This window comes from Coptis chinensis, chromosome 2 (genome assembly GCF_015680905.1).
Source record: "Coptis chinensis isolate HL-2020 chromosome 2, ASM1568090v1, whole genome shotgun sequence".
NCBI classification, from domain to species: domain Eukaryota; kingdom Viridiplantae; phylum Streptophyta; class Magnoliopsida; order Ranunculales; family Ranunculaceae; genus Coptis; species Coptis chinensis.
Window position 1 is genome coordinate 68,166,554 of NC_141457.1, and position 27,290 is coordinate 68,193,843.

Consider the following 27,290-nt stretch of genomic DNA (forward strand, 5'->3'; position numbering starts at 1 on the left):
GAGTTGGTTAGTTGCTTTGTAGTTAAATAATGTGATTTAAGGATTGTTCCTTTTAGTTTTCTTTTGATTTCAATTTTGTATATATTGTGTTTGATAACAGAGTTTTGGGTTTTGTTTCACCCCGGGTTTCCAGATAATTGAATATAATTATTTTAAATATTGTTTGGAAATTTAGGGTGTGACAAAACTCATTACCATATTGAAATCCATCCCAAAAAACTATAAATATGGGTCTCATTCACCCACGAAAAAATGATCTGGAGCTAGTATTTCGGAGTTAATAATCTGGAACTAGTTATTCATAGCTAATAGCCTAGTAGTCTTCTTTTCTTGAGTGTTCTTCTTTTTTTTTTTTCTTTTCTAGTTCATCATTTTAGGGTATAATTTCTTTAGTTTAATCTTGAGTTGAAGGTAAAATTTTGACTTTGAGGTTTTTCTAATGAAGTTCTTCGTCTTGAGTCTCTTTTTCTTCTAGTTCAATCCTTAGTAGAAGCTCCATTTCACCAAAAGTTGTTTATTCTCCCAAATCACCTATTTCAATCCAAAAATCAAAATTGACAATTCAAAATCAAATTCATCATCATCATTCATCAACAATCGATCAAGATCAACAATTAGTCAATCAATCTACAATCAAGTATGAGAGAGCATTCCAAACAAGGTGATATATTTCTTTTCTCTTTTGTTTCATTTAGCATTGCATATTAGGTTATTTTTTTTAGTTTTATATAACATATAGTTATTAGTCTTTAAATAATTTAGTGAAGATCATCCAACTTGGTAGGTTAATTTTCAAGCTTTCTCCATTCTTTTTTCTCAAAACTTTACACCTCAATAGAAGTAAGGTTGGTTTTTACCAGACGAATGTGGGTGCCTAACACCTTCCCACATCGTACCTTGACTCCCAAACCCAATAATCATCTAGTTTCGAGGGCTAATCCTTCACATAGGTTTTACTCAACTTTTCCTTAATAAAGTTAGTGGCGACTCTAAAATCAATTGCATAGACCTAGGTACACATTTTTGTGCATACACTCTTTCTAGTATATTTTCCAATCAAATTAACTTTCTCCCCAACTTTGGGCGAGACTAGTAGTTAGTAAATTAATTGCTCCTCCTCTCTAAGTTCACCTAAATTTGAAGGGCTTTGGAATCATAGGCCAACTTTTCCTATGTCTTTTCCAGTAATTACTGTAAAACCAAAAATTGAACATAACAAAAGCATTTTTGTGCATGCCTCATTGAGAAAAACATTGAAGTTGTGAGCATGAACCTTCTAGATATCCATTCATGTTCCAAAACCAAAGGGATGCCACCAATCCCATCATTCTGATTATCTTCTTGCTGGTTCCAAGGATTTCATGGTGAGATCATTTTGTTTGACGAAATTGAAAGGGTTTAATAAATCTTTCGTTTATGTTGGGCATAGAGAATCCATTGTTGGTTTTTTTTTTTTTTCTATGCTGATAGGAATTGAAGTAGGTTCTAGAGTTTATACCATTTATGTACTTTGAAAAACCAAAGGACCAATTATAACGTTGGTAGAACAAAAAAGAAGCAATCTTTAGGGTGTGCAAAGTGACACTAGTCCTTTCCAGTGTTTCTTTGGGGAGTAAATGAACAATCAAAGCAGGGCTAACTTTTATAGTCCCTACTCCCTAAGTCCCTAGTACATTGATAGTCCCACACTGCTCAGGAGAAACATTGCGCACAGTTTACTGTTGGTATTTAAGAAGCTACTCATTTCCCTCAAAAACCACGCAGTTCACTGTTGGTATTTAAGAAGCTACTCATTTCCCTCCAAAACCACGCAGTCATGCCAGTGAGCACAGAGCGAACTATTCTTTTGCCTTTTACCAAAGAATACTGTGTGCTCGCTGCTCATAGTAGCATAAGCCAATATTTTGAGTGTTTTTCAGCATTGAAAAGCCCTAACAATTCAAAGTGAAAATGTTTGCATTGATTAATATATATGTTGTTTGCTGCTCTGGCGAATTCTTGAGATCAAAATGAAGTAATAGCCCCCTTAATATCCTCTTAATAAACATTAGATGTGAGGGGAGAGATCAAAATGAAGTAATAGCCCTTCATATCCTCAATGGCGATGGTTAATAAATATCAGATGAGGGGAGAGGGCAAAGCGACCCGCTTCCTCACTACTGAGCTGATATTGGAGATGTGGAAAGCCACAATTCGGATCCTTGGTTGGAGCTGATATTGGAGATGTGGAAGGCCACAATTCGGATCCTTGGTTGGGGTTTTCAGTGATACTGTGGTGACTGGTGACCAATGCCAAACGATAACTTTAATAAAACGACCTTGGCATGATTGGCATTGGGGTGGGCATAGCTTTGGAAGCTGCTTGTGTGGGAATGCCGAACGGAGCTATGTTTTGGAACAGCATGGGCATTACATTGATATGAATTCACCTGATTCACAATTTCGGGCTACTAGAGCTGATGATGACAACATTGAGGTGCATGGGATTGTAGAGGCCATTTAGCATGTTTGAGCTTGCAATTTAATATGCTATATTGGCTTGAGTGATCTGATTTCTCTAACTTCCATTAGCTTCTATACGAGATGGTTTATAACATTTTCTTAGTAATGCAGAATTTGTACACTTATTGTACTTTAAGTTCGTATCTGACATCAGTTGCTTGTATGAGGGTCTGAACATGTGCCATAGCTATGCTTTGCAAAACTACTTAGCCAGCCCGTTATTTTGCATTCTGAAAAAGCACCTTGTACATTCAAAACAGCGCAAATAGCCCAAGGAAACCTTGGGAAGTTCAATAGGGGCCGATTTAAACTGAGACTGGTAAAACAAATTACTTGATAGATGATGTAGAGGCTATGCAGTTGATTTTTGAATTTCCCAGCACCCCCAACAATACACTTGAAAATTTCATTGATTTGGTAGGGTGATCGAGCCAAGCCAGTGCAACGCATGGGAGACTCTTGAAGGTCTCAATAGCAAGCTTTATGGCAGACCGTCCCCAGTCAAAAATTAATTTAATATCGTGTGAGACATTGCCTCACATATCAGATATTACACTGATAAGAACAGATACAACACTTGATCTTAGCCAAAAGGCCGAGAAAGGTATGAATTGGGAATTGGAAGAGGTTATTTTTTCTACCCTAATTTTCTACAAATATATGTTTTGAGTGGTCATTGTGGGAGTAAACACATATTTGAGATAAGCAGATGAGAGATAACTAAAAATATGTGTACAAGTCACGTTATGCTTTTAATGTTAAATTGATAATCGGATGTATAATCCGAGTGGCAGTGAACCATTTGATCAAATGTATATGTCGCTTAAATCTTGGAGAAGGTTTGGATCCACAAGGTTAAGGATGTGAGCGTGCACACGAACACAGAGAGAAGTCTCAGTGTAATTGTGTTTTACATTGTTTTAGACAGTCAAGAAATCAATATTAAGATGAATGAAGTCTGATAACCTGAAGCCTCAAGCAATTTTGCCATTAGATTTTTCTCTTCCACTAAATTTAAACGTTAAAAATCCGAAAAGCCACACAAAAACTCTGATTAGTAACTCCAATAAGGAAATGAGTTGCTGCACAAAAGACCAAAGTGACACTTAAAAATCATGTCTCTTCAATGAGTGCTAGTTGAAATATGGTTCTTTCGGGCCGTGAACCGTGTACCTTGAGTACACGAAAAATACTTCATTGTCGACACTTTGGCAAAACATACCTTCTGGTTGGTACCTACCCTTGCCCATCTTTGATTTCTAGACCATGTTTCAATTCAAGATAATATAAACCACCATATTTCACTTGAAGATCAGTTTGTCACAATGGAGAAACACCATGCTAGTAATAGCTCCACATCTAAACTTGAACTATTTGTCAAGGGCGGAGTTCTATGCAATAGGATCTTTGAAAACAAGTAATGCAATGCACCACAGCTTGCGAAGCTGATTTTCAAGGATGCTAAGACCAAGGCCAATTCACTGAACGTTACAATGACTAAAGGACCAGAAAGAGCTAGTTGCATGAGGATATAGAACATCAGTGTTTAGATAAAAGAAAGGGAAGTCAAGAAGTGCAAATGTGAAAGAGCATAACAATGAATTTGTAACTTGAACACATACGACATTCTTTAAGGGCATTAAGGTGGCTGGGCTGCAACTATTAGAGATGACACAGGTGAAGTAATAGCAGCGGGACATGGCAAAGCAAACTTCAGGCAGATTGCACTCATTGAACTACAAGGACTGGAATAAAGGCTCCAACTAGCAGCATGAAGGCAACTTAAGAAGGTGGCCTTCATAAGGAACAAGGGACAACATCCATGGCAAGCCAATCATTTGATGGCTAACATTAGGAAGTTGATAGGAAATCATGATTTTTTTTTCTATTAAGCACATTTTTAGGGAGGCGAACAAGCTAGTCTATGCTCTAGCCTCAAACATACCATCTACCAAGTTCATATAATTCCTATTTCTTCAAAGATATTAGGAAAATAGTTTATGATGATGCCATTGGAAAAATGTATGCAAGAATGTAACAAATTTGCTCTTTCTTAATGAAAAGGGGTAGGGGACCTCTTAACAATCTCGCTTGCCAATCAAAACTATGTATATATAGTCAGTTCTTCTGCTTATTTTAGTTATTTGCACTAGTAAATACTAACAACAATTAGCCTCCCCTTGAGGGGCTTACAACTTTGTAAGATCTTTCTCCACCTACGATCCAACTAAAATCTCTCTCTTGTTGGCCAATGTTTTCAAAGATTTTTAATGTTATTACGGGGCTCAAGATAAAAGAGATGGACTAAAAAAAGCTTGGAGGAAAACAAAACTTCCCACACCAATGCATGTGGGAAGACGGTAATGTTTTTTTTTATCAGGTAAAAGAGATGGTATGTTTCTGAAAACCAATAAGTACAAAGTATAGGGTATACTTTAGAGTAGACTCTTGAGGGAGGTCCTCAGTTACAAACCAATTACAATACGGGTAACCTTCTCCATCAAAGTCACCAACATGCACCTTCTATACCCTAGCAAACTCACACTTAAATTGTAGTGAGAGAGCCCCAATTCACCATCATGTCTGCGAAGTTTGTCTGTCTTTTCAGCTCCCAACCAGTACACCACCATTGCAAAAAATTGCATTGTTCCTTGAGTTCCATAACCCCCATATAATGACATATGGTAGCAGACACCATAACTGAGTTTTGAATCCATTAGACATTGGAAGGTGAGCCCAATTTATGAGCAGATTTTGGGACTGTAATGTTTTTAGTTTTGATCAATTTCATCTTTTGTTGCGCTGATATGCTAAAAAATTAAAGCGTGCCAAAAACAAAATACCTTACACTTGTAGTATTGCTCATAACTTAATAGAGTAGTTGTTGCTCAAATTAAACCAAACATTGACAAGTTAAATCCAATCAATTAGATCAAGAACTATTTGCATTACAACTAAGAAACTCTTGTTCGTTTAACTACCAAAACCAAGTTGCAATTTTGTACAAATTAACAGCGAAAAGCCATGCCTTGACCAGTCATTTGCATCAATTTTTCCAAGTTGATAAATAAAACGTTAGATTAGATCCGAAAGACTGAATATTAACAGTTATTAAATATTTAAATTTTAAGTTAGTAGGGGTTGCGCGAACACATACCCCCCTACAACAAATTATAACATAGACTATCCCACTTGGCCTGGAGATACCTTAGGCGAGCACCCCTCCTAAGTGCAATGGAGGTCACTAACCTAGGCCCTGGGCCTTCTTGATTGCCTATTGATCCCGTCCAGGTAAGTATAGGCCATGGGCCTTCTTGATTGCCTATTGATCTTGTCTAGGTAAGTATGTTTCAATGTTGGTTTTGGTGTACTTATATACTTCGATATGTGGATATCCCATTCAGTAGCTCTCCCATGTGGGACTAAATCCCAGTTCAGCAAATAGTATGTGTACGTCACTAAGTGAAGCACTACGAGAACGCCTTACGTGTAATATGCCACTCTAATACACTCCTATTATCTTTACTACTTTAAAAATTGCGGCCCTCATCTATAGTCCTAGAATAGTGTTTTAATATTTTTCTTATATATATTTCAAACTCTTGGTCACATTTTAAAAACGGTTTTGTCCCTATAGAATCATTAAATTTCAATTGCTATTTTGTCAAATATTGTAGTAAATATTGTATTGTAAGAGTATAAAGGGAAATACAACAGTACAATTGGTCTGTTACTTTTGATGTTGCATGGACATTTTTTGCTATTGTGCGCCACGTGTTACTCTCACATGCGCTGAAACACACTTGTGTTTGCATGTTTACCATACTAGTTCATGTACGTTGAGAGGCAATACAAAGAAGTTACAATGGTTTACATTATGCCCAAGCTACAATGGGTCATCCGTGTCTGGAAATCTTACTAGTTTTTTTTTCTGGCACAACAGAAGCAAGACCATAAAATTGCCTCATAACTGTAGCTCACCATTGTATTACAGTCCAATATTTACATTCTGTTTTGGCATCCAGAGGTGGAACAGTTAAAGCGACCCATCCTAATGTTAAAGCTATGTTGGTTATTTATTAACAAGGATTAATTGGATTCAAATGTGTTTAGTGGTTATGCCCGTTGTTGTCTTTCTTATAGTCTGACATTATAGTGCAGAAATCTCGAATTAGGTACATCAATGATCTAATGGATTGTGTGTGCCAGATGATGTTAGTGGGTACGTCAACCTACTAAATTTTCTAGTGGAGGACTAGATCAGTTCTCCAAGTGACAATAAAGGGATTGCCTACGGGATTTTGAAGCTCAACTAGTTATTTCTAATCGCAACCTAGTTCCTCACCAAACTTGAGCACATCTCAGAGTATTGGAAGATTGGAAAATAGTAATTTGAGACTTAATGCTACTTTCAACAAGGCTGGAGGATGGGAGTAGCTCCAGTTATCATGTAGAGAAAGGGGTATTGGTTCAAGGTAACAATCCTTATGAAGTAGAGTTGCTTGCTGCTTAGATAACAACACAAATGGCTATCCAGTCATGGGAGATAACAACATCATCATTCAAATGTCATCAAACAAAGTTCATGTTTATACACATTTGGCAGGAATATAGTAATACTGTGAGGACCATTACTATTTCAAGTTATTTTGGACAATCTCAAATTTAGTTCTAGTTACTATTAATTATGCTTTGGGCGACACTTTGAAAGCACTAAACTTTAAAGTAATTGCTAAGGATGTTTTCCCTAGGAACAATTTTAGTTCATTTTGCGGGATGAGCTAGGCCCGAGCATTAGTGCAAAGATTGGCAATTGGTAAGATTCTCAATAGCAAGCTATTATGGTGGACTCCCTCCCTTAAAAAAAATAAGTGAATATCATGTGAGGCATGTTGGATATGCCTAAATGGATTGAAATTTCGTATACCACCGAAATTTCAGCTACACTATAAAAACAAAGTTATGGTTTATAAATTAGAAGTGAGACAAAATTGGTTGTTAGGGTTTGGGATTTGGTGCCTCTCTTTAGAGAGCTTTGGAAGAAGAAAGACTTGAGTCTTCTTTTCATTTGTTTATGCCCAAACTCTTTGGTAGTTGTCTACACCATTAAAAGTTATAGATTTGAGAGAACATTATTGTAAGGAGAGAAAAAGAGAGATTTGTGAGTTTCTTCTTGGGAAACTTTGAAGATTCTTTGGAATCAAGGTGAGAGCTTATTGTACTCTTTTAAATATTCTCTCTATTGAAAATTTCTCTATTTGGTTGTGGATTAGGCACAAACTAAACCACGTAAATCTTTGTCTCTCTTATCTTGGTTGTTTGTTTGAATTGGTGAGTAGTTTACATTGTATACTACTTGTTTAGAAGTTACTAGATTTTGAACCCGGGCATACGCCTGGGATCTTTTAGGTATCTTTCATGATGTAAAAGAAATACTTTATTATGATAGTTTTTATATTTAAAAAATTTATGGTGTAATTCAAGTACAAAATGTGTGGCTCTTTTGCGTAAGACTCCTAAGAGTATAAGCAACTAACCCAACCAATGAGGCAGTGACCCACTACTAATTTTACTATTATCACTTGAAGTTTCCAAGTTGAAGTAGAGTTTACAAAAAAAAACTTTTAAAACCATTATGCTTATTCTTGTGACTTGCATTGCTTGGAAAGATAGTCTGCAACCAGATACGTCATCCCTCCAAACCCCAAAAACATTGCACATATATATTGTTCCAATTGCAGTTTTTTAGTACTGCCAACTTGTTTCATATGTTTGAATTAAGACTATTGAGAGTCATACCGGATTTGACTTACATATAAATTGACTTTAATAGCTAGTACTTTAATGGGCTTTAGGCTTGGCTATTGTAATTGGTCCAAACTTAGTTGTTATTAGAGTGAAGAGTACATGTCTCTTGAGTTAGAGCATATGTCCTAGTGTCTCCTATTTAGACCTTTTTTTGTGAAACCTATGTTCAATTTTTTAGTTAAAACTTGAAACTGAGAATGAAGTTATTACTTCGATCATTTCTCTTTGGATTAATTTGAAGTTATTATATTCTTTTTGGATTTTTAAATTCCTTTTATGTTCTTTATCAGTTGCATTTGTCTCCTTCAACAATTCTTCTTCATTCTTGACAGTGTTATTGCAGGTATTTATTTGATATATTTGTTTTTAAATATATTTTTAAGTGCAATGAGTAAATCCGTTCTAGAGAATTTGTAATTGATTAAATCTATAGTAATGCATAGTATATTGTTGCATTGTTTATTATTTCCTTGGAAATATACTACTTCGTTGACCATCCCACCTCAGCACCTCTTTAATTTGTCCAGTATTTTAGTTCACAGTAATGTGATATAGGTAACGGTTCGGTTATTGAATTGTTTAAGTAACATTGATGCTATGGGATGTTATGAGAAGCCCAATATTTTTTTGTTGAGATTTTTAAACGAATAAGCCAGATAAGTTGTTTCTGTTCCTATGTGGCCTATTATATTAGAGAAAGAAAATTTTGTTCTCCGATCTTTATTATACTTAGTCATGTGTAATTGTGTATCACTGTATTAGTGTATATCATTGTATATTTGCATGTATGTTCCTTTGAGTAATCAGTATACATGCTCTAGTTTCTACATCCAAAATAAGGTTAAATCATTAATGAGGTCTTATTCTCACATTTTAATGATTCAACTACATTGTCCAGATAATTTAGATATATATCTCAATCCCTGTCTAGATGTTGTTCTTTAAACCACCACATACAATTGCCCATGTGTGAAAATTGTAATAGATTCACATGAATTTCCTAGTACCTTGGAAAGCAATGGAGGGTCTTTATGATTTTGGCAAGTCTCATGCTATAGGTATTAGAATTTTTTTGTCAAAAAAGTTGGGAGAGCTTTTGGAAGTTTCAAGTGTCCTTGCTACTGTCAATCGGGTGGAATGCCACCCAGCTTGTCAACATTCTCAGTTGCGTGCCTTTTGCCAATTAAACGGAGTACACCTATCCATGAGTTATAATTTTTAAGGAACTTAAGCTTCTAACGTTAATATTTGCAGAGCTTTTTTCCATATCTGGCCTTCACTTTGCAGGGATATTAACCATTAGGTTCCCCTAGTTCAACATGGCTAAAGAGTATTGTGCGTAAGCATCTAAGATTAAGTATGGTGTCAGAGAAATTGTTGAAAACTCTTGCACAAATAATTGCTCTTAGTTGGGGACTCCAAATGGGTAACAGTGTGTTACCTAAGAGGCATGGATGATGGAGAATCTTTACTGCATTGATTGGTCGATTCTTGAGGACTCTTTTGTGAAGATCTCTGAAATTGAACAGACAATAACTGATCTCTTGTAATACTTTTCTGGAATTGTAGGTAGATTTTGTTCTTTGCGTGCTCTGACTACACTTAATCAATCATTGTATGTTGTCCACTTATGCATCTGAATCCATTTATTATTTCTTATTATTCAAAAAATAGGATCGGGAGTTGAACTGGATTTGATATGTACCATTCCGATGCTAGCTAGTCATATTTTCTGTGTGTTTGGTATTCTTGAGAATAGTATGTTGGTAACCAACATGTTAGTTATTCACTTGTGTTTATTGACTCGTCTTCTACTTGTTCAGTTGTGCTTTTGGTGGTGTTGTTCATAAAATTAATCTATAATTTCTAGACATCAAAATTACGTATGTCGTAGTAGGTATTACTATTTATGTCTTGATGTGGTGGTCAGACAATATATATTAACTTTGTTTTTTGTTTCGAAGTAACTGTAAACTTACCAAATAGTTGCATGACAATATTTTGATGCATTGAGTGAGAAGGTGTTGCAAAAGATTGGTTTGGGAATTGATAAGGTGTTCCAAAAGTTTGGTTTGGGAATTGATACGTAAGGTAATGTCCATAAGGAGTCCAATTCAACAACTGACTTTATAACTTAGTTATCATTAAAAATGATTAAAAGTTTGGCTTTTCGTGAACGACTACCACTATCTTCGGTTGACTCTTATTCAGTTTCCAGTTCTTCAAAATCATCAACCAATTTGTATGACTACCGAGTCGGGTTCTTCTCCTATCCGTATCAAATAGAACATGCTGAACAAAATCTTCTTCATGTAAAACCTGATCGATTTAGATTGGGAAAATCGTTCGGATTTTATGAAACCGTGTGCTATGGGCTTGAATCCTTAGTCATCTATCTCCCTTGTTTGATTTCTTTTCTATTTTATTGCATTTCATATATTAGAGGACCTATAATTGTATTTAGTCCAATAAAAAATGATTCTATCATTGATGTATCTGCAATTCAATATGGATGGATATATACCACATATATGCCTCTCTTACTCTCATTTTTCCCTATAATTTTTTATTACTTGAACGGTCGATATATATATATATATATATATAAATTTTTTTTTCCCGCCTTATCCCTAAGGCTAATAAGATTTAAACTTCCCCTATAGATCGAGAGTTTCTTAATAGGAAATGCTTCATTTTGATAGATTTTACATTTAAAATTTTTACGATCTAATTCAAGCACAAAATGTGATGCTTTAGTTAAACCCTTCAATATACATAAGGTTTTAACTATGTATTTGGTAGCAACTCCTGATACCACACGTGAACACCCCAACTAATACATCACAATTATTCTATGTAGGTACAAAATGTAGCAAACACTTATAGTAGTAAGAACTTATAAGTTATATATAAGTTATAAGTACAAAATATTCAAGTTCTTTTATCTCCCCCAGTCCCCTTAATATTAAACTTGATAGCTTAATTCGAAAACTTTTGGTCATCTCAACAATTAAGAGTCTCCTTATGTATTTGCCCTACTCAATTTATCTTATTCTTTATTTCCTTCTTATAAATTTTGAGTAAATTATGGTCTTTTTCCAAGTTACAGTTGGTCGATCTCATCCCTAGCGGTATTCTGGCCACCTGTCAATATTTCAAAATAGGTATTTATTTGGACCAAGTGTGTTCCATACTCCAATGCGCCTATCATCAGTCTATCCCATATGTCCCATTCCCCAAACCCCTTTGAAATCCACTCAAAAGCTCCATTTCCAGTCAAGGTTTTTGTGATGTTATATCAAATGGATTTTATGTTAAGATGGAACCTAGACACGTACCGAACATAGTTTCTAGACTTTTTTCATGATTTTTTGACAAACACATAATTTCTCTAATTGAGTCCTGTTTTGTATTTTCTTAACTGGCAAGGAGGTTACTTGGCCACAACAATAATGATCTTCTTTTCGTTAATTCCAACATTAAATATCAAAATCTATTCACAGGGGCAGATGGAGATGTCTTGGTGCCAAGTCTTGCTTAATTCAATGTAATGGTCATTCTTTTACAGCTTTGAATTTAATGAGTGTGTTTCATTTTAAGTCTCATTATGTACATTTATTTTGGTGGTGTCAATGCCTACAATTTTATGACGACATCCTCTCACTCAGATTTTATGCTTTTACCTATAGCTAAATTGCTAATACCATTAGGGGTAAGATAATGTGTATGTGACATGTCTGTATACACACGGTTTATGTTGCAAATAGATAGTCTTAGAATAATAATATGAAGTCCATTTATGTTGTTGAGAATGGAAATCAAGGCATATTTAACATTGTTCTTTCCATGATCACCGTGTTATGCTAGTTTCCGGTCAATTTGTATTCTTTTCTACTGTGCTTTCATGGCTTCATTGCCTATTATCTATTCTCTTCGAAACTTCCAATTATATTTAAGATTTTTAGGTGAGAGCTTCAGATTTACGTATTTTTGAGGAAATAATTACTAGTTAAACATAATTATTTTTGCAGAATTTGTGGGGTAAAAATAATTGCTAGTTAAACATAATTATTTTAGCGGAATTTAATTATGTTTTAGGAAATAATTATACATACTAATTTGAATTGCACTTAAGTTGGGAGAGTTGTACTAAAAGAATACGTCTTGTTAAATGGCTTATGTTGATCTTTAATTCCAACATTGAAAAAAAATCTACACGTACATAATTTGTGGGGGTAATAAGATCATGTTTCCTATTTTTTTAGGAAATAATTGATATATTCTTTATACGTGTGGAATTTGTGTGGTAATTTCTTTCCTATTTTTGAGGAAATAATTGCTTGTTAAAAATAATTATGTTTGGGTGGAATTTGTGGGGACTAATTTGAATTGCACTTAAGTTGGGAGAGTTGTACTAAAATAGGAAACCATGTGGTAGAGCTATATTAATCATAAGTAGGCACTCTTTTGGAAAGTGGAAATTGAATCAAACACTCTAAAGAGTCCACGTGGCATAGTAGAAAGCCACGTAAGAGAGAAAAAATATATATCTCTCATATTTGAGTGCCACTTATGAGAGAGAAAAATCTCTTTCAAAGGTCTCTGCTTTAGTATATATAATTATGTTTTAGGAAATAATTGTGCATACTAATTTGAATTGCACTTAAGTTGGGAGAGTTGTACTAAAATAGTACGTCTTGTTAAATGGCTTATGTTGATCTTTAATTCCAACATTGAAAAAAAATCTATACATACATAATTTGTGGGGGTTATAAGATCATGTTTCCTATTTTTAAGTAAATAATTGATATATTTTTTATACATGCGGAATTTGTGTGGTAATTTCTTTCCTATTTTTGAAGAAATATATAATTGCTAGTTAAACATAATTATGTTTGGGCGGAATTTGTGGGGACTAATTTGAATTGCACTTAAGTTGGGAAAGTTGTACTAAAATAGAAAACCATGTGGTAGAGCTATATTAATCGTAAGTAGGCACTCTTTTGGAAAGTGGAAATTGAATCAAACTCTCTAAAGAGTCCACGTGGCATAATAGAAAGCATTGTAGAAAGCCACGTGCGAGAGAGAAAAATCTATCTCTCATATTAGAGTGCCACTTAGGAGAGAGAAAAATATCTTTCAGAGGTCTCTACTTTAGTATATACAAGGTTTTTGACCCGGCCATATGTCCGAGCTCTTGGTCAAAGTCGTAAACTTAAAAGGCTGTAAACTTCTTAACATTGATACATGTAATTTGCTTTCTGATAGCTTTTGAGTCAATTAAGAGGTTAAGTTGCACATAAGCTTGTAGGTAAATGTTTGTTCATTTCTCCCTTTTCAGTGGAAGTTGCAAATTTGAATATTTATTTGCAGTCTATAGTTGTACACATTTGCTCATGATATACCTTTTTATCATGGACACAATGTGCCTAAAATGTGCTTTAACACCCATCTACTGCTATATATCGAATTATTGTGTGTAACATTCACATTAAGTTCCTCAGTCTTAATTGCACACCTGAATATTAGATTTAATGAAGTTAATTTTTACTAATTTATCTCACTGTTAGAAAAATGATAGCTTTGGAAAACTTGTTAGATGTAATTTTCTTGATGTACCACAAAGTTTTTAAATCGGCTACAAAATTTCGATGGTAGTCCTTGATTCACCATATAACAAACAATTTCTTATAAGACACTAAAATGGTAGGTATAGATGGGCTGATGATTAGATAGGCATGCATACACAGTGCACGTAAGTTCCACTTAAGACTTCATACCTGAAATTTCGAATAGCAATTTATAACCAAGTTTTAGCTCAGCAATTACACCAGTCTCATTAATGAAAATCATCATGTCTTTAAGTTTATGGATCATAATTCATAGCATCAACCTCGACTCCACAATTCCTTGAAGGGCAAGTTCCATTATTGATTTCGTTACCATTCAATATGTTGACATCGTATAGCCAAATATACCGTACCTACCTATATCATATACAATTAGCCTGCAGTTTGAAAAGAAATTTTATAATAATTAATGCAGTAATATTTATAATGGTGCGCCATTTATAATACATGCTTATTAGATCATACCTCAAAAAGAGATCCCAGTCTATGAAGAAACATAGAGATGTCGAAAGAGTTGACAGAAAAGAGTTATTTCTAAGGTGTGAAGTGATGAGTAACTGCAAGTCTGTTGAGAACTTTTCTGTTTCCATTCTTGCTTTTTGGATTAAAAGGTAGCAATGTAACACTGCAAGCAAGTATTAGTGGATTAATAGAAAGTATACTCCCTGTCATGTATATACTAATGATATTCATCACAAATGCATAATCACTCAATCAAACACAATCCAAATGTTTTTTAATGTTTTGTAACGAATCAATATGCGCTCAATGACATGAGTGTGGCCAATTTACATGCAAACTTAAACATTTTTCTTGTCAGAAAAGTCGATACTGACGTGAACATAACACCACAATAGTTCAGAATCGGTTCAAGTATTCATGCATCTGCAAAAACACGTTGGAGGCAATTAGAACCTTTTCCATTAAATCGACAACCATGTTCTTAGTTCTGATCGAATTATTGCATCAGACTACAATCAACTACAATAACAACAAATCTAACTAATAATAAATGATAGCTTCATCGGTTGTAGTCATATCCAACATCCTAAATTTGATATAGTTAGTGCTAATACCATTTTCAAAATTTTGTATCAACTATCATATTGTGTAGGTTGATTATTCAAAAAACTAATGTCAACAAAGACATAAAATCGAGGGCTACGTAGACAGAATAAAGTGAAGTTCTAACCACTTGGCACACACTTTGAGAATAACTCTTCATCAGAGTCTAAACTCTCCAAATTTCATTTAGCGGGATATTGGGATGGATGTGGAATAGAGATTTCTTCATTAGATTGGGATCGTGATTAGTGATCACACATGGAAAATGGGTGGATTAATTATACTTAAACATCACAAAACAACCTAAAAAAAACTACCCTAAATCCCTGACCTAAGTTTGCATAACAACGTGTATAGTTTTAAATATATATTGTACAATTCTTGATTTGCATTCTTGCCCCCCTCTATGTGTAATTTGAATATACAAATGAATTGGGATTGAAATTCAGATGCAACTTTCCATTCTAAAAGACCTTGAATCAAACACTAATAATGAATAAACAAATAAATATAAGATAATATACTCAGCTACAGTATGAGTTTACATGTCTTATTATTTCACTCACTGGGAATGGAGGACCTAAGGAAGTGAAGATCACCTTAGGCTATTGCATTGGACAGTGGCAATAGCACCCTGCTACAATAAGCCTATTCACACAATAAAACACATAGATTAAATTACAACAGATGAATAGAGAGAGGAGAGTGTGTGAGACATAGTATTGTAACTATGTCTAATAGAAGAGAGTATTGTAATTGCCTAGCAATTAGTGGACTACTACAATGCATTTTAATAGAAGAGAAAACAAAAATGGAAAATATAAAAAACCAAAAGAAGAGCTGAAAGTATAAAACAGAAGAAAACCTAATTCATATTAGAGATAATAGTTCTATTGTCAATTGTGTGAGACAATGAATATAGAGATTTGCATGGAGAACGTCCAAATCTCCCTTGGGAGGTAATTTCCTCAATCAATTTGCTTACCTCCACCGGATCATGACTTCATGCATTAACTTCACAATCTATGTCTGCCTCCACCATTCGCTGGCTATTCGGAATTCCATCTATATATTTTCTGGCTCAAATTAAACTCTCAACCAATCTACTTCTATACTTACATCCATGCATTAGCGTGCAAAATGTTATTAGCCATTCTAGCTTGCTCAAAAATCAGACACATCTCAAACAAAAGGGCTGATAGTATACATATTCATTCTAATCATTGATGCTCAATCCCTAATTAATTTACTTTATATTAGCGCACACCCACAAATAGAAGAATAAAGTTTATAGAAAGTTTATTTGATGAGATTTATTGGAGATAAAATAGCCAAGGTTTTAGTGCATAATGGGCAACCAAAAGAAGGTTAAGGCTTTATAATAAGAAGATTTTTTTACAGTATAGCGAACTTCCAAAACTCAAGAAAAGTTATTAGTTATCTTGAACATCATAGCAGTTAAGTTTCCAGCCACTACATAATCCCAAAATTCAAAAAAATCATGACCAAATACTCACTACCTGCAAATTTCTATTTTTCAAGCAAGTGTTTCATATGCAGCTACAATGCTAAGAATCGCCAAACAAAAATTTATCAAGTGGCAACAGTAATAAGGATCACAATCCCAAATTCCCAATTGTAGCAACTAATTGAATCTTGACCAAATTAAGGTGATAGCATGTAGTAACTACCATAATGATTTTATAAGACAAAAAAAATGTCAAAAATCAGTGTGTCACATGAGTATGTATTAAATTGTATGAAAATTTTATCTTTGCATAATTAGATTAAAACTTATTAACTCAGATTAATTCAAACTAATAGAGAAATAACTAATTATTGCTGACCTGATTCATGGTAATCCAACACAAGCTAATGAGAAAATCAAGTTGAGAAGATGAATTAAGGGAGAAATAGATTGAGAAAACTATTAATAAACTATTACTCTATCTATCAGGAATATAAAAGTCAAGAGAGAGAGAGATTCAAGACAGTATAGCCGTATAGGAAAAGCTTTGGAGGTTTTCAGTTTATATTATAGAGAGTTTTAATTGAGACAGAAGTCTAGGTGACAGTTTTTATTGGAGATCCACGTGGCTTCACTCTCTCTTGGGAGAGCGCCACCTAGAAAAGAGACTGTCCACCTCAGATATACTCTGCTTTAATATAGAGAGAGATGATAATTATGTTTTAGAAAATAATTGTACATACTAATTTGAATTGCACTTAAGCTGGGAGAGTTGTACTAAAAGAGTACATCTTGTTAAATAGCTTATGTTGATCTTTAATTCCAACACTGAAGAAAAAAAAATGTACATAATTTGTGGGGGTAATAAGATCATGTTTCCTATTTTTTAGGAAATAATTGATATATTCTTTATAGGTACGGAATTTGTGTGGTAATTTCTTTCTTATTTTTTAGGAAATAATTGCTAATTAAACATAATTATGTTTGGGCGGAATTTGTGGGGACTAATTTGAATTGCACTTAAGTTGGGAGAGTTGTACTAAAATAGAAAACCATGTGGTAGAAGTAGGCACTCTTTTGGAAAGTGGAAATTGAATCAAACTCTCTAAAGAGTCCACGTGCCATGGTAGAAAGCATTATAGAAAGCCATGTAGGAGAGAGAAAAATCTATCTCTCATATTAGAGTGCCACCTAGGAGAGAGAAAAATCTCTTTAAGAGGTATCTGCTTTAGTATATAGAGGTAATAAGATCATGTTTCCTATTTTTTTTTGGAAATAATTGACATATTCTTTATATATGGGGAATTTGTGTGGTAATTTCTTTCCTATTTTTGAGGAAATAATTGCTAGTTAAACATAATTATGTTTGAGCGGAATTTGTGGGACTAATTTGAATTGTACTTAAGTTGGGAGAGTTGTACTAAAATAGGAAACCATGTGGTAGAAGTAGGCACTCTTTTGGAAAGTGGAAATTGAATCAAACTCTCTAAAGAGTCCATGTGGCATGGTAGAAAGCATTGTAGAAAGCCATGTAGGAGAGAGAAAAATCTATCTCTCATATTAGAGTGCCACCTAGGAGAGAGAAAATTCTCTTTCAAAGGTCTCTGCTTTAGTATATAGATAGTAGATTTAGTTGATTTCATACACCGTAATTGTGGGTTGTTGCTTCTACCACATTTGATATTGGTCGTTCACTTCCGTTGCATTGGATTGGTGTGCTTCATAGTTTTTAGGGCACAACAAGGCATTGCACCACATATGATGAGTTCCTTTTTCCACTCTAATAGGCAGCCTTCAAGATAATTATGTATTACATCGTTGTGGACATTTAAGAAACCCAGATTGAGATGAGTGGATTAGTGATTCTTTTGACCTGAACCCCAGAAGGCCCTTACAGTAACACCACAAAGGCACAAACCCACCAAATAATATATTTGTCATTACAAATTTTGAAAAATCACAAGCATTCACAAACGTATAGTAGTCCCAGCTGGTTAAAAGATTATATTATTAACTGCCTTCCTAGAAAAAAAAATCCAAAGTGACGCTTAAAGTCCAGTCTCTGAACTCCTGATGTTGGTTACTGAGATAGTTTCGTACTTTTAGAGTTTCTGTTATTGTCCCTCTCACAGTACATTTCTAGATCATGTTTCAGTTGAACATAATTCATTTTCATTCCGATTAAAGTACAATCTCTCACAAAGGAGAAACAAGGATGATTTTTTTGTGTCATAAGCCAAATTCTAGCAATAGCTAGTAGGTGTCGTCTGAGCATTTCATTACATATATATTTAATAATAGGCAGTCCATGCACTCGAAGGCTTGTGCAGGAATTCGTAGTGTTTATGTCCATGTGCCTCCTGCACCAGCAAATGCAACCTTTAATAGTCCATATATATATGATTGTCTTCATACCAGCACTCCCAAGAAAAGCAATACTAGTAGTAGGTCAACAAACTCAGAGCAATAGTGACAGACCTATGTCAACATGGCTCCAGTACATTGTTCTATGGAGGTATCCACAGGAGTTGACATAGAGAGAGAGGTAAGGACCAAACACGAGAACACCCCGAAAGCACTCTCTTGAGAAATTAATCTAACCTATTTTTAATGTTGTGCTTAGATCAAAAGCAACAAATTCGACCATTGCTACAAAAGTTGTGCTTGAATCAAAAGCAACAAAGTTTTTTGAGGAAAAATTAGTTAAAAGTATGTTCAAGTACGTTTAGGAGTACATGTTATTGTAAGTGTTGACGGTAGGAAAGGGATCTATGAAAATCCTTTGCAAGCAATCTAAGATCAGAATAGTATATATGAAGCCTGTAGGAGTAAATTCCACTAAAAAATCTTACGGCTAAGGTACCCCTTAGCACCAAGGAGATATTCATTCTTAAATAAACAAATTTCCAATTGATTTGGTAAGGTGAGCCAAGCCCAAGCAATAGTGCAACGCATGGGCGACTCTTGAAGGTCTCAATAGTAAGCTATTATGGCAAACCTCCCCCAGTGAAAATTTATTTAATATCATGTGAGGCATTGCCTCACATATCAGATATTAAACTGATAAGAACAGATACTACACTTGATCTTAGCCAAAAGGCCGAGAAAGGTATGGTTGTACATTGTCCAAGGTCTGATTTTATACCAGCTTGCCTTTCAATACATGTTTCAATTAAGATATGTGGGACTAAACCCTCATAACAACAAACAAGATAACAAAGAGAATGTATACATCTAACATTCGACCCTTAACATTAACAGGGAAGGTAGCCAACCGTATAGTATGGTGTCAAGTTAAAATCTTGAGAATGATTTGAATCCAAGGTTAAGATGCAAACATATCATGTCCACATAAACGTTAGCTAATCCATTGCAACATTGGCGCAAACATAAAACTTGAGCATGCATTTAACAAATTCTTTGTCCGATCAAATGAGTTGCTTTCAGTTAATAATGTTTTACATTAGTTCGGACATTCACAAAATGCAGAAGGAGATGAGTTTACTCTCATAAGGCATCTTACAATAGCTCCATATAATTCTTTTTATGGACCACCGAATGAATAATGTCAACAAACTTTGGAATATCAAAGATGACTGACACATGCATAAATATGTAGTCTGAAACTCCTATTACTAGCTCAATAAAGAAATTGTACACTGTCTTTCAAGACGAAAAACCTGAGTGACACATAAATCGTGCTAAATAAATTTCGTTCCTGACTCTGCTGGGTGATAGAATTCTGAGAAGACATTTTCAAATAGCAGACTTATATAATATGCTTCGATAGAACATACTTTAAAGTTAATATTCCTTTCCCCTGCGCAAAATGATTACATTTTTCAATTTCCAGATCATATTTAATTGGAAAATCACTCTCTAGCAGCTCAACATCTGAACTTAAACTTGTTCTCAAGTCTGAAGCTCTATCACCAAGACACCAAGTAGTAAAGTTTCATCTCTTTCTTTTCTAATGTGTTCACTCAAGTAAAAGATGGTATACATTGCTTCATGGTCTTCATAATGGATTTTAATGTCAGGTGAATTTCTACTAGTTCGATATGATGTATATACTACGATATTCAGGTTGACAATATATATATATATATATATTGGCAATTCATGAGGTGCATCTTGATGGTCAACACAAAGAGCAGAGCTTGATATCTTAGTCTATAACTTGTGCACCACGTACATTTCTACTGTAGTCAAAGTCATGCTAATACATATATCTTCTTCTATTTTACCCAGAGTCTTTAACTTCTCCACGCAACGCCAGTGCTGCACCATCTGGCTGAACAATTGCAAACTTTCAGTGATACTTCATGTTTTTCATTGTCTTTTTTATTTTTGTTACTACAAGCCCCCAGTACAAGAAAATTATGTATGACGATAATGATTTTAGTTTGATGGCCTGGTGTCCAATTTAATCTGATGAGATGCTTAAACAACGTTTTTAAAAGAAAACATTGGATTACTATTGACCCTGAAGATAATTGGAAGAGAAACAACAAGTAATCTGCACAAAATAAATGAATCAAACAACTATGTATCAACAACATTCTAGTTCTTCTAGAAGAAACATAAGAGGATATATCTAATCAAGCAATCATAAGGTCAAATAATAATCTTGTATTCCTCATAATTTTTCCATTACAGCATGCCTCTTAATCAACTAGTAAACAATTGTTTTGTCTCACACTCTCACCACACCAGAAATCAGCTTCAATTTCATGCAAATTGCTAGAAAAAAACCACGCTTTACTATCTAGAAATCTCCTTAAATTTGAAATTAGAAAATAAAAACTATACAACATTAATAGCAAAAGAGATTGCCCACCACATTAATATTTGAACTTTTAATTGGTTAGGGGGTAGGGGCCACACAAACACATACCCCCCTACAATAAATTATGACGTAGATTATCCCACTTGGAGATATCTTAGGCGAGCACCCCTCCTAAGTGCAATGGAGGTCACTAACCTAGGCCATGAACCTTCTTGATCGCCCATTGACCCCATCCAGGTAAGTAAGTATTAATGATGTCGTATGAATGATTTATAGACATAACTTTGCTTCTGCAGACTTATATGTTACTGATGTGGGATTAAGACTCATAAACAAAAATTTCAAATCTCTTTTCTGAACCTCATACTATTTGGAGTAGTAGGTCCAAGTGAAGAATTTGGAAGATTTTTGTAGAGCAAATGGAAGTGGTGCATTTTCCATCGATCTTGAAGATTGAAAATCATTAGAAAATATCAAAGAGCTTAAAGTAGCATAATTTTGGGATATGATGTATGCCTAGATACAATTTAAGTACTCTAGTGAGATCTTTAAAAGGACAATTGAAGTACAATTTTGGGGGTGAGATCTTTACCTCGACAAGAAAGACCAATGCAGATTAATATTCTTAGTTTCTCAGAAGTATGAAAGTTTGGTAGGTTGCCTAACAAGGACTAGAATAAAATGTTTTCAGTGATTATGGCTTGTATCTCATCCGTCATTCTCTCCCAGGAACCCATCATAGTGTAGAAATCATAAATTAGGCACATCAATGTTACCATGTCTTAGAAACGACGTAATCAGGTATATCAACCTCGAGGATGATATACCTCCATGGAGATGTAAATGGAAGTCGCTCCAAAACCCCGGGCCCCCTCCCTCTTCAAAACCCTAACCCAAATCCCGACCCCTTCTCTCCTCAAAACCCTAACCCAATTACCATTTCTCAGCCAGCCCCTCTTGCCCAACCACCAGTATCAAATTGCCACCCTCAACCTTCTCATGCATATCCCTTCCCAAGCTCTTCAAACAAGAATCTCTCCAGAGCAAAGAACATGGAGCTCCCTCCTTAAAACCCCACCATCATCTGCGGGAAGTGAAGAGCTATGCTACATCAAACCCACCTTCTCTGATGATGTATTGGTTATTGAAGAATTTATACTAGAAGAAGGAGTGAAAGAGTGGGAAGATAGAGTTGTGGGGTTTTTTCTTGATAAGAAACTGCCATACACTCTAGTCAAAGAGAATGTGAAGAAAAGATGGAAGCTTTTGGGATGGAGATGTAGATATAGCCTTGGATGGGGATATCTACTACTTCAAGTTCAACATTGACAAAGACAAAGAAGATGTACTTGATGTTGGTTCTTTCTACATTGCCGATAAATTGTTTGTCATAAGGCTATGGACAAGAGAAGTTGAAGACAATAATGGCTCAATCTGAAATGTACCTATATGGGTTAAATTTTTCAATGTACCAAAGCAACTATGGAACAAGAAAGGCTTGAGCTTGCTTGCTAGTACTATGGGTAAACCTCTTTTTATGGATAAAGCAACAGAAGGGAAACAAATGCTCTCTTTTGCAAGAGTTTGCATTGAGATTTCAGTGGAAAAGGATCTCCCGTCATCTTTGAAGATAAAAGTGAACACTAATTACAAAGTTATTTTTATTCCTCTAGAGTTTACTTGGAAGCCTTTAATTTGCATAAATTGTCAAATGTTTGGACATAACAAGGCTGGTTGTGAAAGGCAATTACCAAAATCGAAACCAAAGAACAATACTATTACAAAAGAAAATGTAGGAAATGGTGAGAAGAGGTATATCCAACAGTGGAAGAGGAAGGAAACTAAGAGCGCAGAAAACACTGGCAGTGCTGAACTATCTAACATCGTGATTAGTTCTAGTACACCCGAACAAGTCCTTAGTCAATGCGTGATTGACAGTGGAAGCAACTCGTTGCCTGCACATGGATCTTAGGGTAGGCGGCCATCAACTACAACTGTAAGTAACCAAGGTAACAGATTTGCTGCTCTTGCTAATGATACAACTGTTGTTGATGTACGTCCAACCATCTACTATTATACTTGGAGACTGTGTAATTGCTGTAGAAACCGAAGCTAATCTCCTTGAAAGCCCACCTGTTCTTGTTAACAAGCACCATCATATGTATGAAGCTCTTGTGGATACAAGTGAAAATGAATACCCATATGCCATTGATGAGAAGGATAGTAATGAGAAAGAGATTGAGAGTGTCTTCAACGACCACATTATTCTGGATACAACTAACAAAGTTGAAGGCACTAGCTCTCAATCTGTTGAGGTTGGCTATGAAAATATGGCAACAACACCCTCGATTAATGGCAATGAATGGAGGACTGCTGTGAAACCAAAGAAAGCTAGGAAGCAGAGATAGCGTTCTCCTGGTGGTATTGATGATCCTACCATCGCTATGATGAAAAAAGCTTTATATATGGCAAAAAAGAAGGTTAAGCATCTTGATGGCTACATTAAGGAGGTTTGGGATGACTCAATGGGATTGACATTTGCTTGCATCCATTGTTGTAACTTCTTCCGAGACTTTGAGAAAACCCAAAGGCACATTTTGAAAGATCACCCGGCCTTGGTTAAACAATTTGCAAAATGAAATATAGTTGTGATGTACTTCTAGTGTAATGTTATGCTTTGAAGATTCAATTGTGTCCAGCTCAAAGCCTTTGAAAGTGATGTATGCCGAACCTTCCTCTAATGACTACTCTTAGAGAAGACATGTAAATTCCTATGTTTTAATGATACAGGTAGGGGTCTGCCTTAACCCCAAAATCTATTCAAAAAAAAAAACCTCGAGGATGAGCAAACCAGTATATGTACATTGCTTCGCTTTGAGGGTGCAGTTACTCCTTACCTAATGGTGGGGGGAGATATCCCTCTACTTCTTATGCAGACTTCTGATTTTATCAATGTTATTGTAACACTTGAATGCAGCTACATTCTTTTAGTGTAGAGTTCCAACTAAAGATTGGCCTACAGTTCTTGGATCACTAGGATCAGAAAAAGTGCAAATGATTTTGAACTTAATTATGTGAGGAAAGGGAAGAAAAATTGCATTAGTATGTTTTCCAGATTCTCATGACACCAAGGAATGACCTCCTGTACTGTTCAGAGAGTGAGAAGACTGAAGAGACAAATGAAAACAAATGTATTTGCTCCTTCACCATTTTTTCTAACAAATAGCAATAAATTTGTGATACCAAAATATTCAGGTGGATTCAGTAGGGTAAAGGCCAGTACAGCAGTACATCAGTTATGAAACTAGTAAGGAGTAAGGACAACCCCAACAGAAGTTGTTGTGGTGTGACTTCTGCAAAAGAATTATTAATTATAATCACGCTGGGAAATACTCCACATATTTGACATGATAGGGAGTACGCAAGGACAATACAACACTTGGTCATAGGCTCACAGCAAAAGGGCTTGAAAGATTTGCTTTGTTGCATCTCTGAAGTTTTGCTTTGATGACCAAATATTCTGTAGGGCGGCTGTAGGCTATGTAGTAATATGAGTCTTGATCCATTTCTCCTGACTCCTGTAAGCCTAAATGGCCAATGATCCATTACTAATAATACGAGAACCTACTGTGATATGCACGAAGTTAAATGTCAAAGATCCAGCTCCAAGTTGGGGAAGCAAAAAAAAAATCGTTAAGGAATCCATTTCATGACCAATCATTAGTTAGGTCATTGTCCTAACAAAGGCAGATTCGGAAAAGGAACTCCCTGAAAAAGAAGCAATTCCCATCAGAATCAACACACTAAAAGCATTATTTATGTATTCGTCACGCCAACCTCGCACCAGTTATATCAAATGTAAAGGAGAAATACCAAATAGACAAACACAGGCACCGAGTCTGAATCTCTGTTTATAGTATAATCGTACAGAGCTTTTTAGATGAGAAGCTTTACATATTTTCCATTGACTTAAAAGTCAAGTTGGATATCTATAGCACACTAGCAAAGAGTAACATCAGTCTACTAACAATGTTGTATACAATACTAGTAATTAAATCCCACAATCAAGCCTTACTTGATTAAGTATTGATTCCGGGGGTTGCACTCCAGCAGATTTCATTTGATACAGAAACTTGATGGCATCATTGTAAAATCCGTTCTGCGTGTAACCAGTTAGCATGGCATTCCAACAAACATCGTTCCTTCTCTTCTTGGACCCGGTGACCTTTGTCAGTTCAAACACTTTTCTTGCATCCTTTACCAATCCACATTTTCCATACATGTCTACTAAACTACATTGAACAAACTGATCCGATTCAACCCCAATTCTAATGGCATTTCCATGAATCTGTCTGCCACTCAGTTCATCTCCTAGTCTCCCACATGCCCGAATAACGCTTGACAATGTGAAGTTGTTTTTCTTTGAACCCACTCTTCCCATTTCTCTGAAAACCTCTAGTACATCTTGAAAATGCTCTTCTCTACTATACACGACAATCATCGTCGTCCATATAACAGTATCACGCAATCTCATATTATCAAAAACACATCTAGCACTTCTAACACACCCAAGTTTTCCATAAAAGTTAATAAACAAGCTACCTAGAAACACATCATCTGAAAAACAATTCATTTTCAATACCAATCCATGAACTTGCTTCCCAACTTCATAATCACCCACACCAACACACGCCCTTAGAATATAATCGACAACCAAACCCCACATCGATTCTTTCGAAGATTCATAACATTGGTATCCCATCTGCTTATATCTAAACAAAGTAAGTGCTTCTAAATACTCCTCATTCTCAACACAACCCGCAATCATAATCGCCCACGAGATAGAATCCTTAACAATCATTTTATCAAAGAGTTCTCGTGCCGAATCCAGACTACCGCAAGAAACATACATGAATAATAACCTGTTGGCTAATAGTAAAGTCAGCCCATGACCACTTTTGGTCATGTGAGTGTGAACTTGTTCACCAGTTTCAGCGTCACGTAAATGGGTGCATTCTTTTATAAGATAAGCATACACATCATGTGGTATAGATAGTTTTAGGACGTCCATTAGACGTAAAATGTCTGCAGCCGAAGCCGCCTCCGTGTCGTGGATACTATAATTATTTTGCTTCTTGTTTTTGTTTAAAGGGTGTGTTGATTTGAGGTGGATTTTAGGCTTGGGGGGATTTTGAAGCAATGGGAGATTTTGAAGTGGAGGGGAAGGGATATGAATGGGTTTATTTGGTTTGTGGAGGGTAATGATGGATGTAGGTTTGGAATAAGAGGGTTTTAGAGAGGAGTTGAGTATGATCATAATTTCTGATTCTTCCACATTTTCAGTTTCTTGTGTTCCCGCTTCCCCACTAAAATGATTCGGTGGGCTTGTCGACTTGTCGTTATATTGTAGCCACCTCACAGTAATATCGCGATATTTTGAGATAAATATCCATATTTCAACAAAAGATATATAAATATCACGATATGTTTAGAGGTATATAAGACTGCAAATATCTATGATATTTCAATGATATTTACAATATTTAGTAATATTTTACAATATTTTGGGATATTTGGCGATATTTTAGGTAGGTAACAATTTTATTTAATATTTATTATTATATTTCAAATAAATATAAATTATATATTATGATATATCAAGAAATATCCATAATATCCACGATATTTATCGATATTTTATATATATCCACTATATATACATATGAAACAATATCAAATATCTATAAAGAGAAGAATATATCCACGATACATATCCATAAATCAGAAATCGATATTTTGCCATATCCTGATATTTTGTACTATGGTAGCCACAAGTCCATAACAATCCAAGGGAAACAATACTAATTGCTCAAAACCCGGAGTCTGAGTAATCAAGTCCAAGTGCAAAAGATTGAAACATAATTGCATCAGTATAAGTAAATTAATTGTTTTCAAAAAGAAAAAAAAAATGGAAAGGTAATTACATTGTAAATTAATTGATTTTACCAAAAAAAAAAACATTGTAAAC

The 27,290-nt window shown here is 35.0% G+C and overlaps 1 protein-coding gene, 1 long non-coding RNA gene and 5 other non-coding genes across 7 annotated transcripts; 1 reads left to right on the top strand and 6 right to left on the bottom strand.

The window, feature by feature from the left end:
* Window positions 1–1,814: 1,814 nt before the first annotated feature.
* LOC147517361 (U5 spliceosomal RNA) lies at window positions 1,815–1,931 on the top strand. The gene has a single exon (XR_015214706.1). It is a non-coding gene; the product is annotated as a U5 spliceosomal RNA (small nuclear RNA).
* Window positions 1,932–2,919: 988 nt separating this feature from the next.
* On the bottom strand, window positions 2,920–3,110 carry LOC147517362 (U2 spliceosomal RNA). The gene has a single exon (XR_015214522.1). It is a non-coding gene; the product is annotated as a U2 spliceosomal RNA (small nuclear RNA).
* A 2,527-nt stretch (window positions 3,111–5,637) lies between these two features.
* LOC147517363 (U1 spliceosomal RNA) lies at window positions 5,638–5,801 on the bottom strand. Its single transcript, XR_015214614.1, has one exon. It is a non-coding gene; the product is annotated as a U1 spliceosomal RNA (small nuclear RNA).
* Window positions 5,802–15,568: 9,767 nt separating this feature from the next.
* Window positions 15,569–17,019, bottom strand: LOC147517364 (uncharacterized). Its single transcript, XR_015213847.1, has 3 exons — window positions 16,853–17,019; window positions 15,991–16,070; window positions 15,569–15,653 (listed from the first exon to the last, which is right to left on the bottom strand). It is a non-coding gene; the product is annotated as an uncharacterized LOC147517364 (long non-coding RNA).
* Window positions 17,020–19,391: 2,372 nt separating this feature from the next.
* LOC147517365 (U2 spliceosomal RNA) lies at window positions 19,392–19,586 on the bottom strand. The gene has a single exon (XR_015214504.1). It is a non-coding gene; the product is annotated as a U2 spliceosomal RNA (small nuclear RNA).
* Window positions 19,587–21,348: 1,762 nt separating this feature from the next.
* LOC147517366 (U1 spliceosomal RNA) lies at window positions 21,349–21,507 on the bottom strand. The gene has a single exon (XR_015214583.1). It is a non-coding gene; the product is annotated as a U1 spliceosomal RNA (small nuclear RNA).
* Window positions 21,508–24,613: 3,106 nt separating this feature from the next.
* LOC147517367 (Tetratricopeptide repeat (TPR)-like superfamily protein) lies at window positions 24,614–26,629 on the bottom strand. Its single transcript, XM_086594675.1, has 2 exons — window positions 25,338–26,629; window positions 24,614–25,030 (listed from the first exon to the last, which is right to left on the bottom strand). The coding sequence occupies exons 1-2, from the start codon at window positions 26,577–26,579 to the stop codon at window positions 24,992–24,994; spliced, it is 1,281 nt and encodes a 426-aa protein (XP_086450801.1). The 5' UTR covers window positions 26,580–26,629; the 3' UTR covers window positions 24,614–24,991.
* Window positions 26,630–27,290: the final 661 nt, after the last annotated feature.

Bases quoted from the DNA above. Each gene is read 5' to 3' on its own strand.
- LOC147517367 (XM_086594675.1), bottom strand. From the start codon at position 26,579: ATGATCATACTCAACTCCTCTCTAAAACCCTCTTATTCCAAACCTACA. The intron at 25,031-25,337 runs GTAAGGCTTGAT...CTTCTTTTTCAG, and splicing joins CGGAATCAATACTTAATCAA to GGAGTTCCTTTTCCGAATCT.